The sequence below is a fragment of the Camelus bactrianus genome, chromosome 17 (assembly GCF_048773025.1).
Source record: "Camelus bactrianus isolate YW-2024 breed Bactrian camel chromosome 17, ASM4877302v1, whole genome shotgun sequence".
NCBI classification, from domain to species: domain Eukaryota; kingdom Metazoa; phylum Chordata; class Mammalia; order Artiodactyla; family Camelidae; genus Camelus; species Camelus bactrianus.
Genome location: NC_133555.1, coordinates 47,950,616 through 47,963,174, shown reverse-complemented (window position 1 = coordinate 47,963,174; position 12,559 = coordinate 47,950,616). Strand labels below are relative to the sequence as shown.

Here is a 12,559-nt window from a genome sequence, read left to right as displayed (position 1 = left end):
TTTCATGGAAGTGTCTTAATTTCCTGTGCAATCTCCTGGACATTCAGGTTGGCTTTAGGTTTACAAAACTACAAGATGCAGCAGCAGCATTGTGCAGAAATCTCTTCAAACATTTGTGAAGTATTTCTATAGGAAAAATGACTAGAAGTGGGCTTGCTACTTCAAAGAATAGATGCATTTTTTAAAATAGACTTTATTCTTTTAGAGCAGTTTCAGGTTTACGGCAGAATTGAGCAGAAAATACAGAGTCCCCACCTAGCCCTGCCCCACCCACACATCCCTCATCAGTGAGGCATATTTGGTATAATCGGTGAACCAACATGGGCACATTATTACCAACCAAAGTCCATAGTTTACATTAGATGCATTTTAAATTATGCCAAATTGCTGAACACCTTCCATTAAAAAAAAAAAAAATCCCCCACATTATTGTACCAGTGGCAGTCCCAATTAGTATAAGGGAATGTCCAGACTGCCTTAGCTGGCTATTTCTAGACACTGATGGTCTTTGTTTCTGTATAATTTGTCTTATTTTCCTTTAATTATGAAACAAATACATGCTAGGTGAAAAAAAATTACGGAATTCAAAAGCATGTGAACTGGAAAGTGGAAGCCATTTTCCCTCCCCATTCATTGCCCCACGTCCAACATTTTACTATTTCACAATCTAGAAATAAGCATCCTCGTGGAAACATTTTTGCACATTTATGCACGAATTTTAGCAAAATAATTCCTAGAAGTGAATTTGCTGAGGGAAAGTGTGTAAGCATTTCACTTTGGTCCCATACAACGAAAGACTGAGAAATTGCTGCAGATTGAAGGAGACTAGGGAGGCATAGCAACTAAATGTCACATGAAATCCTAGTTTGGATCCTGAAACAGAAAAAGAACATCAGTGGGAAAAGCTGGTGACTCTGAATTAGGTCTTTAGTTAATAGTTTTGTAGCGGTGTTAATTTCCTGGCTTCATCAACGCATAGGATATTAACATTAGGGGAGATTGGGTGAAGGATACATGGGGGTTCTCTTGTGCTATTTATGCAACTTTCTGTAAATCTAAAATTATTTCAAAATAAAAATTAAAAATTTGAGTTAAGTATCGCCAAATTGCACTGCAAAACAGTTATACCTGAATACACCTACCAGTGTTTTTCCCACTCCCCTGCCAGCTTTAGAGATCACCAATCTTTACATATCTGCCAATATTTGAAAGGAGAAAAATGCATCATTTTTATTTTAATTTGCTGGTATTTATTCTCTTGCTTTAATGAGCAGAGCATTATTTATACATTTATTGGAGATATTTCTTCTGAAAACTGTCTATGCATACACTTGCTCATTTCTTCCATGGGCTTTTTTTTTTTTACTTTGATTTGTAGATACTGTCTTTCATTATTGATTGTTAATACTTTGTTTGTTTTTTAGAACTTTTTTTTTTTTGGTAGGGGGAGGTAATTAGGTTTATTTGTTTATTAATAGAGGTACTGGAGATTGAACCCAGGACCTCATGCATGCTAAGCACATGCTCTGCCACTGAGCTATACCCTCCCTGTAATACTTTGTTAATATGTTGCAAACATATTTTCAGTTTTCCTTTTCAGTTTTTTTTTTTTTTTTGTAGTTCTTTTGGTGTACTTATATATAGTAAAATATTTTCTCTTAGGGCTTTAGGGCTTCTGAGACATGCTTTAAAAGACTGCTCTGTCGTGAAAACAGAGTATGTTATGATTCATGTAACCTTTCTCCTGTGCTACTGGTAATACTTCGGTGAGAATCTTCATGAGTATGGCTTCCTCTTCCATCACGTGTGTTGGGCTGTTTCCTTAGGACAGTTTTCCCTGCAGAAGGATTCCTGGGGAAGGGATAGGAACCTGTTACCACGTTGTCAGGCTCTCTCCAGCAGTGCATGCAAGTAACCACTGTCATTGACAGGAATAATAAAGCTGTTGCTGTCAATTTACATCATACTTTGCTATTGCTGTTGGTTTAATCGCGTTTCTTTGACTTGAGGTAGATTGTCTGTGTCTGGGCTCTTCTTAATGTTTTCTTACACATTTATGTGAACTCCTTATATATTCATAATGAAGATATTAATTTTTTCATAGTTTCTGTTATGCTTTTCCCGGTGTGTTATGTGCTTTTCCTTTTTTTTCCCCTGGAAATACAGAAGTTATATATTGGTATGTGGTCAAGTCTACATTTGTGCTCTGCATTTATTTTGTTGCTTATAATGGTACAGACTTGATAAATAATGGTGCAGTGGTGTGAGTACAAATGAGGAAGCCTAGAGAGCCCTGGTCTGTCACCCGCCAGTGCTGTGACCTTCAGTTTAGCTGCTTAACTCTTGAGCTGTCGATCTCCTCCTGTCAAATGGGAAGAATGAATGTATGACAAAATGAAACTTGCTCTGACAGTGTGTGTAACACACATCTCACAGTGCTGGAACGTAGGAAGTAGCTTTATAATCGTTAGCTGTTATTACAGAAGCATGGATTGATTTTTACATGTGGTACAAAGACAGAGCGCAAAAAATTGCATGCAACCTTCCAATGGTAAGAGTCAGGACGTGCCACCTCAGAATGTGGCACCCTGCTGTAGTGAATATTTCAAGCTGAAGGAATTTGTGAAACAGTGCAGGGAGGACTTTCTGACCTTCCCCTGAAGCAGGTCATAAGAACCTCACGTGGGAGGTGTCATCCATATACACAGAGACAGGGAGCATCCTTGAATCCAAAGACAGGAGGACACAGAGAGGAATGTGAAAGGTCAGGCCTTACCGTCCCCTGTAGTCTGCTGCGCCCAGCTCGTACCCTTTCCTGTCTGTCCCATTTCCCCATGACTTTCCACTCTTCCTCAGACCTCAAAGCTCTCAGCTTTCACTGCTTCTTCGAGTCTTCCTTTCCTTATGAAGGCCTCCCTGTCACATAAAACTTAGATAAATTTGAATGCTGTTCTCTTTTAAATCTGTCTTTCGTTACAGGGGCCCCAACTGAGAACTTAGAAGGGTAGAGGAAAAAGATACTTTTTCCCCCCTACACTAACAATTTGTCCCAATACCATTTATTGACCAATAAATAATTTTCCCTTCTTTACTCTTTTTCTTTTGTTATCGTCTTTATAATACATAATATGCCTTCTTCATAATATAATGTATGGCATTTCACATGTCAAAACATCTATTTCCATATCTATCCATGTATCTAAGTCTTTTTTTTTTTAGTTGAAGTGTAGTCAGTTTTCAATGTTGTGTTAATTTCTGGTGTACCTGTATCTAATCTTAAAATGACTTCCAAATTGCTTTAATTACTGTCTCTCTGTCTTTTCTTTAATGTGTGCATTAGTGATCCTTCATTACTCTGCTTTTTGAAAAATTGTTTTCACAGTTCTTGTCTTTTACTTTTTCAGATTGTATGTATGTGTGTATATATATATATATATATATATATATATATATATATATATATGTATGTATTTTCTATATATTATGATGTCTTAACATAAAAAAAAAAAATCTTTTTGGCTGGGGAGGGACTGCCCCCTCCCAAGACTGGCTAATTCTTGGAGGTGGCTCAGGGTACATGTTTCATGTGCAGCACCCAGCTCCAAACCCACACCCCTCAACTACCTTCTTACCAAATTCTCAAAGCCCAAGCCGGTATTTCCCCTGCCCTAAATCAGCCCAGGGCTGGGTTCCAGCCAACCAGAGACCACCCCCTTGAGCAAAGCCTTACAGAATTATTCACGGTAGCCAGTCTTAAAACTGTTTACCTACCCTACCTTACCTTTCCCGTGGAAACCCCAATAAAGGCACAAATTAAATAGTTTTAACAACACACAGATGAACTTAAGAAATATTTAGTCAAGTCCCAAGAAAAATTCTGTTGACACGATGATTGGTATTGTAGAAAATCTGTGTACTAATTTGGAGAGAAATCACATGTTTATAATACTAAATGCACCCATGTAGAAGCAGAAATTGTCTCTTCATCACTTTTCTTTAATTTTTTCCATGTAGAGTTTTACATATTAAGGCTATCCCGCTGTCCCACATATTTGTTACTAATTGGAAAAGGTTCTTTTTTTTTTTAATTTTTTCTTAATCTTTTGGCTTATACAAAGGAAGTATGCATGTATGGGTATCTTTTTTCTAACAATTTGTTTTTCTTAATACCAAGAGTTTAACTTAAACCACCTTGAAAGACAAAAATAATGACCACTGTCTTGATTTATACACGTATGTATGAGGAATTTAAGCTATTATATTTTCTGATGAAAAAAATTTTTTCCCCAAAAGTTTGGAAAAATTCTTCATAATAAGCAGAACAATATCATTAGCCCAATTGCAGGAGAAGCTGCTTACACTTTATGACTAGATATTTGGATATTTGTGCTAATTAATAGGTTTGCTTATTAATACAGAAGTCATACACTGTAACTCACTTGATCCACTCAGCTTTATATGCATTTTCCCACAAGATAAAGATTATAAAAGATCTCTACTGCTGGTTTCTAGCCACAGGCAGAGCAGAATCTCAGGAAAGAACAGTAAGCAGAGGAACCCCTTGAGAAGAGTCAAAGTCAGGCTTCAAAACTCATTTAATGTCCTTTCGGAGTTTACTCTGTGGGCATCATTCCCTTCCCAGAGGCCAGTGTTCCCCAAACTTGAATCATTCAGGTATTCTGTCATCATTTTGCCATTTTCTGTACTGTTACTTACTATGGTTTTCTTTCATGTGATTTACCTTTTTATTAATTTTTTTATTGAGGTAAAATTTAAACACGGTGAAATGAACCGATCTTAAGTGTAGAGTTTTGATGTTTTTCTTACGTGTGTACATGCACGTGACTACCATTCCAGATTAAAACAGAGAACATTTGCCTTACCCCAAAAAGCTTCCTAACCAAAATTTTAAAATGTAATGCCCTCTTTTGATATGATTTACATCTTCAAATATATATAAATAAATACATTAATATTAAAGACTATTCATTTATCCCTTTAAATCATCAGTAGAAACTTTAACATAAAAAATTCTTTTCATATTAATTTCAATTTCCCTATTCTCAAACTCTGCCCTACTGAAAGGCAGTGTTATGAAACAGCCTTCCAGGGGAGTGATTTTTAACCATGACGTTCTTTAGTCACTTAATAACTAAACCTGCCCGATTAGGTTGCAAGAGATTTCCTTTTTTTAATCTTGAATTACAAGCTATAGGAATTTGCTAGGATAACTCTTAGTAGGAAAATATTAAAATTAGACAAAGTGAATTAATTGCTGATATCGAAGCCTTTTGTATACCATTTATGAGAGCAAGCAAAGACCCCTTGATTTCAAGTCGCTGTTTTCTGCTGTGGATGATTGTATTTGTTTATTAAATTAAAAAGTCTACTTTGGGACTTGTAGATTTGCTTAACCTTTTTTTTTTTTTTCTCTTTGGTTTGACTTTCAGTTCACGGCTCTGACTTCAGCCAAACTGAGCCTGTTGTAGTTTTCCTAAGATGGGCAGCGGGAGAGGGAGGAGCTGGGGGATAGAGGGGACCTGTGCACCGGGGTGGGGGCAGCAGACTTGGAAACCGTTCTGTTTTCCTTCCCTGGAGGTGAAGTGTTGTGAGAGAATAGGTTCTTACCTCACGCAAAAAAGGATTCAAGAGCAAGGCATGGTAGAGTGAAAGCAAGTTGATTTAGAGAGATAACATACTTCATAGGCAGAGTGCCGGCCATCTCAGAAGGCGAGAGAGAGAGAGAGAGAGAGAGAGAGAGAGAGAGAGAGAGAGAGAGAGAGCAACCGGAAGGTGCTGAGTTGGTTAGGTTTTATGGGCTTGGCAATTTCATATGCTAATGAGTAGGAGGATTATTCCAACTACTTTGGGAAAAGGGCAAGGATTTCCAGGAATCGCCCCCCAACCCACTTTCTGACCTTTTATGGTCATCCTAGGAACTGTCATGGCACCTGTGGGTGCTCCGTGAGGCTCAGGGTCTACTGGAAGTCAAGTCTTCTGCCATCTTGGTTCTAGCCACTTTGTCCTGTCCTCAGTTGCTGTGTCATTCCTTCAGTGGTTGCGCCCTGCCCCCTTTCTTCCCACTTCAAAAGGACAGTATCCTAGTGTGAGGGTCATGCTGTTCTCCAGGCTCACAGGGCTTGTAGTTGGCAAGGTATTGGCCAGCTGGCTTTTAAAGGGCACTTTTTCCATCCACAGGGCTGCTGGGAACCTGTTACTGCCATTCTGGGGACTTGCAGGTCTGAAGGGTGCTTTGGAAGGTGGAAGTGATGTGGGTATCCAAACCAGTGACTTTAAGAAATTCAAAATACAGACTTGGTATATACAGACTTGGTACTTGGTAAACAGAAATTCATCTTTGTCAGTAATTTTCTCTCTTAATGTTTAAGAATTGTTTTCATCCTAATTATTAAAAAACACAAAGTATCGTGTAAAATTTTTTAAAAATATCCCTGTTTAATAATAGAAGATTGTATTGATTTTTGTTTCTCTATGCATGCTTATTTGAAAATTCACTCAAAGTATTAATTCACTTGAAATTCGAGTTTAGTAATACTTAAAATCCGGTGTCACAGATTCCAGAAATTCAAAACTTTTCAACCATAACTGTCCACGTTTTCTAGTCTACATTTTACCTTTGAGCCAGAAGGCAATAAAAAGAATTCTATAAAGTGTGATTGCTCTTTTGTTAAGAAACAAAAACCTCTTCAGCCTGAGTCCTACGAATCACATGAAGAACAGGCATTGTCCTTTGTTGTTTGGGACAAAAGGTTGTGTTCTGCAGTTTTCTTCAATCTCGTTGATTATACTCATCTCATCCAGAGACACATGTGTCTCCACCGTCAAGCTGCACACAAGATAAATCCGGGTTTCTTCTCGACGTTAGGTTATTATTCACCATCACCTTCCTCATCTCATTCCACTAAAATCAAGACCAGTGTTACTGATCGATAGAAAAGTGATGATTGATATAACACACAATAGGAATGTGAGTAATGAGTTTATTTTATAGATTGCACCTATTACACTAGATGTTAATCATCTTTCTATGCCTAATAGTAATAACTACGATTTTCCTATTTACAAAGGGAAATTATTATCATCGGAAAAAAATATGCCAGTGAAAATTAGTAGAATTTACTTAGAACTTATTAGAACTTATTAGAATTAATAACTTGGAATTAATCTATAATTTCCAATTTATAAGCATTTGGCTTCTGCCCACAAGTCTTCCAACTTATTATTTATATTAGACAGCACAAACCTATTTCTTTTCTCTGAAGACCTATGAATTATTACTTTTAAATTCTTTGTAATTATAATGACTTTGGGTAACATTTTTGTTTTGGCTTATGTAGTAATACGTTCACATTGCTTTGAAAATAATTTACTCCTTTATGAAATATGTATATTGGATATACATCTTAAGTCTGTATTCCCCCACACAGCCAGATCAAACAGATGTATCTTCCATGTCCTTCCACGAATCTAGGAGCAAGAATGTCTTTCATTTTAACCTCTGCAGTCCTCAGAGAGCCGGTGTAAAGAATTGGATCCAGATAAAAATTTTTTTTAAATTGTGTTATTGTGCAGATAGTCTCTTAAAAAAAATGTACTACTGTGCAGAGTTTGTCTGTTCCTATGTAGAACAGAGATCATCTTCTTTCGCCTAATGCTGAGGATAAGTGTTCAGAACACTTGACAGTGATCGTAGGTTCAAGGATCAGGCCAGTTATCCTTACTGCTCAAGTTGTTGGAGAGAAAAATGGTAAAACAGATCACAAAGATCTCAACATCTATTCTGTAATCCAGAAAAAAAGTCTAATATGGGTACTAGAATCATCAAAGGTTCTCTGTGCATCAGCTTTTTAAATTTAATTGAAATATGTCAATCCTAAAAAAATCTTCCCTGGAAACCTTATCTTTTCCTAACCTTCCTCTTGCTGAAATATCCAGTGACTTTAGGAAAAGCCATACACAAATAGGAATTGTTTCCAGCAGACTTGAGTGTTTAGACAGTGTCCAGTTACAGGTCAAATAATCTAATTTACTGGCTCCATTCAGTCAGATGAACAGCTGGCATCAATTCTGCTTTTCCCTGGGACCTTTCCTCTCGGGACACCCTGTTTCTGTTAGTCCCAAGTATTCTGAAGCTCTCCATCGGTGCGAGTACAGCCTGTGCTATCTCTGTGTACTATCACTGGTACAGATAGATAGCCAAAGGCTATTTTAAAAACAATCAAGTCCAAGGCTTTAAAAATGATCAGTGAAGTGTATAATCACAGTGTTTCTTGAGGTGTCCTGTCCCTTCCGTCCTCAGCCCGGAGTGGAAGGTGGTAATAGCTGGCCTTTTCATGCCTTCTGTTTAAGGTGGCCAAGTGGCCAATTTCTATTTTTCTATTTTCTCCTGTGTCTTAGCTCATTCCTTGAACACACACTCCACTGTTTTCTCTGGTAAGCCCCTCAAAGCTGAGAAATCCACATGGTGCTTTAGTGTGAACTCACAGATGGCGGAAGAGATAGTGCAGGGGACAGCAAGATATTTACAGGTCACATTGCCACAGACTGATCTCTGACACTGTTCAAATCTCACAGCAATACTGGCCTCTACTGAAGATGGAGCACACTGGAGCACTGGTCACTGACGGACGGTTATGTAAGAAAGTCCAGATTTGTAGATGATCTGTTGAAATCATGTTTAAAGTAGGGCTAGACAGTGATCATTTCAACCTTCCCCCCTTTTTCAATAAAGTGTTAAAAATAAACATTATCCGGGCTCGAAGACTTAACTGTGTCATTTGTACTCTCCAGATCCTCAGATTAAGTAATAACCATCATTTACAATGTTGCCTGAAACCAGTTTTCATCCTATTGCAAGCATATTTTCCCAGCAGATTTACGAAAGGAAAATGAGAATATTGGCTTTCCCTTCTGTGTGATGACTTTTGACAAGGAGTTTGTGTACATTATTCGAGGTACATATTCCCTTTTCCGTCAAAGTAGGCAGCTCTTTAGTTAAGATTATTATTAACTGACAGTTATTCTCACAAGATTACAAAACATATTTATATCTTCTATGAGCATAAAATACTGAATGAAAATTTTACGCCCTCAGATTTAACACAGCGTTAGCTAACAAACTTGTTCTTGCCTGAAAGTAAAAAGATTTTAATGTAGATGAATAGTGACTTAAGGAAATGTGTAGTGTCAAGTCAGTTTATGCATTATGCAGATTTTATAAATCGAATGTAAACACAGTTCTTACAGATTTTCGGTTCTTTGCAATGAAAGGCAGTTCTATCATTTGCAATCGTAATAATCATTAAATATATATATTTTTCAATGATTGTCGTGCTCTCTATACATATGACTCTTTGTTTTTTACATCCAACAAGAAAAGAATGAATACTTGCTTTGTTTCCTTTAAAAGACTTGATACTTCTATAGCAGTAAATATGTGTGAATGGGTGTGGACTAGACCGGTGCCTGGAAAACTTTAGTTTGCAGAAGAATCACCCAAAGAGCTTAGTTAAACACAGATCCCTGGGCCCCACGCCAGAGTTTCTGCTTCAGTAGGGCTGGAGCAGCCATGAGTATTTGTATTCCTAACAAGCTGCCAGATGTGCTGAGTCGGTCACGTTGTGGCTCTTAACTCTGCGGAGCGTTGGACTAGACACCATGGGAGAGTCAGCTGTGCCACCCAGGAAGCGAAGTAGAACGGATGGAGTGGATAAGGTAATCTTTAGTGTCTGATGTGGTGGGTTGACTAGTAGCCTCCAAAAGATATGTCCATCAGGGACCTCAGAATGTGGCCTTATTTGAAATAAGGATCTTTGCAGGTGTAACTGAGGTAAAAAGACTCAGATGTGATCATCCTGGATTGCGTGGGCCATCAATCTAATGACAGGTGTTCTTATAAGAGACAGACATCTATCCTAGAGAACTGGAAGAGGAAAATTTTCTGATGCTTTACCAAGTTTGTGGTAATTTGTTATGGCAGCCTTGGGGAACTAATAGGCTAGCAGAGTCCAGCCATATCAAAGTGCCAAGTTCCCTCGGTCATGTGATCTAAGGATGAAGGACAGAGTTCCGGCACTGACCTGGTGGCCTGGTGGTAAGCAGTGATTGAACATCAACTAACTGGCATGTTATTTAATTTAATTTTCCCTCAGATACCTTGAGGTAGTTATTTTTTAGCATTATTTAACAAAAGAAGACCCTGAAATGCAAAATGGTCATTTAGTCAGAAAATATATATTAGACCATTTGGCAAGTACTGACATGTTCGTTTTGGCTGCTGTGGAGTATTTAACAAAGTAGAAGCGGAATTCCTTGTCACCAACACAACTCTACTTGACTTTTGGTCATTGTCTAACAGTATTTCTTTCTATTAAAAACCTATAAAGCACTTTGCACTTTGTTACCTTAATTTTATTTTCCTTTGTAGCAATCCTCTCACCTCATACTCAAATATGCTTATAATTTAAGCCGATCCTTAATTTCAAGACAGAAATAATAGAGGGGAGGGTATAGCTCAGTAGTAGAGCACATGCTTAGCATGCACGAGGTCCTGGGTTCAATCCCCAGTACTTCCATTAAAATTAAATAAGTAAATAATAAACCTAATTATCTCCCCCTCCAAAAAAAAACCCCGAACAAACAAGATAAAAATGATAGCTTTACATTGTCTTTGGAGATGTAGATCAATGATTTAGACAATAATATTTCTATATGCTTTTTTACCTTGTGTGTATGTAAAACAGTCCTGGAAAAAATATTTGAATATTACTTTGAGGTTGAAGATCACAAAAAGACCACTTAGTCTCTAGCATCATAATAACATGAATTCCCTGAATGCTTCATATAAATTTTCCTTGAGTTATTATTAAGATATAATTTCTTATGAGAAGTAAATGAAAATAGCCCATTTTAACTGTAAATTCATCAGTTTCTACTTGTAGTTGTCTGTTTCTCTGTGTATATTTTAAGGCTAACATTTTAGGTGTATACAGGTTCAGGACTGTTATACTTTTGGGGTAGATGGTTTCTCTTAGCATTAAATAATAACTCTTTTTATCTCTGATTATGCTTTTTTTTTTCCTTAACATCTGTTCTTTTCTAACATTAAAATCACTACATCAGTTTCCTTTTGTTAATAATCATTGATACATTGTATCTATTTCATTACTTTCAATTTTTCCATGTCATTGAATTTTTTAAAAATTTCTGACCTTCACTGAGATACAATTTATTCACTCTTTTTAATATGCACAGTTAAGTGGTTTTTAGTAAATTCATAGTTATGCAACCAATACCACTATCTAATTTCAGAACATTTTTTCATGATCCCAAAAGGAAACCTAACATTCATTAGGAATCACTGCACATTTCTACCTCCCCATGGACCCTGGTAATCACTAATCCACTTCTGTCTCTGTGGATTTGCCTTTTCTGGACATTTCAGATAAATGGACTCATACAACATATGTCCTTCTGTGTCTGACTTTTGTTTTTACTTTTCACTTAGCATAATGGTTTCAAGATTCATCCATGTTGTAGTATGTGTCAACAGTTCATTATTTTTGAAGGCTGAATAATATTCCATTGTATGGATATACCACAATATCTGTCCATTGATGAACATCTGGGTTGTTTCTACTTTTTGGCAGTTACGAATAATGCTGTTATGTGTATTTATAGTTTTATCATTTTGATGAAACATAATTTCTTATGTGGACATGTGTTTTCATTTCTCTTGGGCATATACCTAGGAGTAGAATTGCTGGACCAGAGGGTAACTCTACGTTTAACATTTTGAGGAACTGTCAAACTGTATTCCAAAATGGCTCCACCATTTCCCAGTCCAGCCAGGAATGTATGAGGGTTCCAGCTCCTTGACATACTTCATCTTGTCTTTGTTTAGAGATTAAAACTTCAGTCTCAAGCCCTTTTGGCCCTTTCCTGGTTCACATTCCCTGGGGGTCTTCACCATGTCATTTCCCACTGATACAGCTTTGCATTGCACATGTTTCTGGCATCTGAATATTTCTTTTTCTTTCTTTAAAGATCATATATGTATTAAAATTTTAAAGTTGTTTTACTTAGTATTTTCATGTGGTTTTGAAGGTGAGGAAGGAAGAGTGGATACAGGGGGTAGGCACTCATTTTGGATCAGTCGACCATTCCTGGAGCTAAGCAAATCAGCGCAATTGCAGTGATTATGAAGTAGTGAATTAGAGTTACAGGTGTTGTTTGGGGCTGTGGGCCAGAGTTTTTCTTCTGGGCCAAATTACTTGGACCATATCGAATCCATTATTATACTGAGCTCATCGTATCCCACATAAACTAACTCATCTTTTTCTTTTTATTTTACAGATGCAAGTTTCCAAAAATAAGACTGAAAAGAAAAAGCCCAAATTTAGAAAAAGGAAAAGGTCTGATTTTTTTTTTAAATTAAACACTATGTATAAAATTGAAATATATATGTTGGGTTTAATTTTTATGATATTTCCCCCTGGTTCTTAACTCTGTTTCTCTAGGGAAATGTGTTCTAAATTTT

At 37.0% G+C, this 12,559-nt stretch overlaps 1 protein-coding gene across 3 annotated transcripts in view; it reads left to right on the top strand.

Moving 5' to 3' along the window:
- Positions 1–12,559, top strand: part of ZCWPW2 (zinc finger CW-type and PWWP domain containing 2) — a 114,635-nt gene that overhangs the window by 91,708 nt on the left and 10,368 nt on the right. For all 3 annotated transcript variants that reach the window (XM_074345369.1, XM_045520111.2, XM_045520109.2), the window contains one exon: positions 12,376–12,434. In XM_074345369.1, the coding sequence (XP_074201470.1) occupies positions 12,376–12,434 (59 nt within the window). The remainder of the gene's footprint in view (positions 1–12,375; positions 12,435–12,559) is intronic.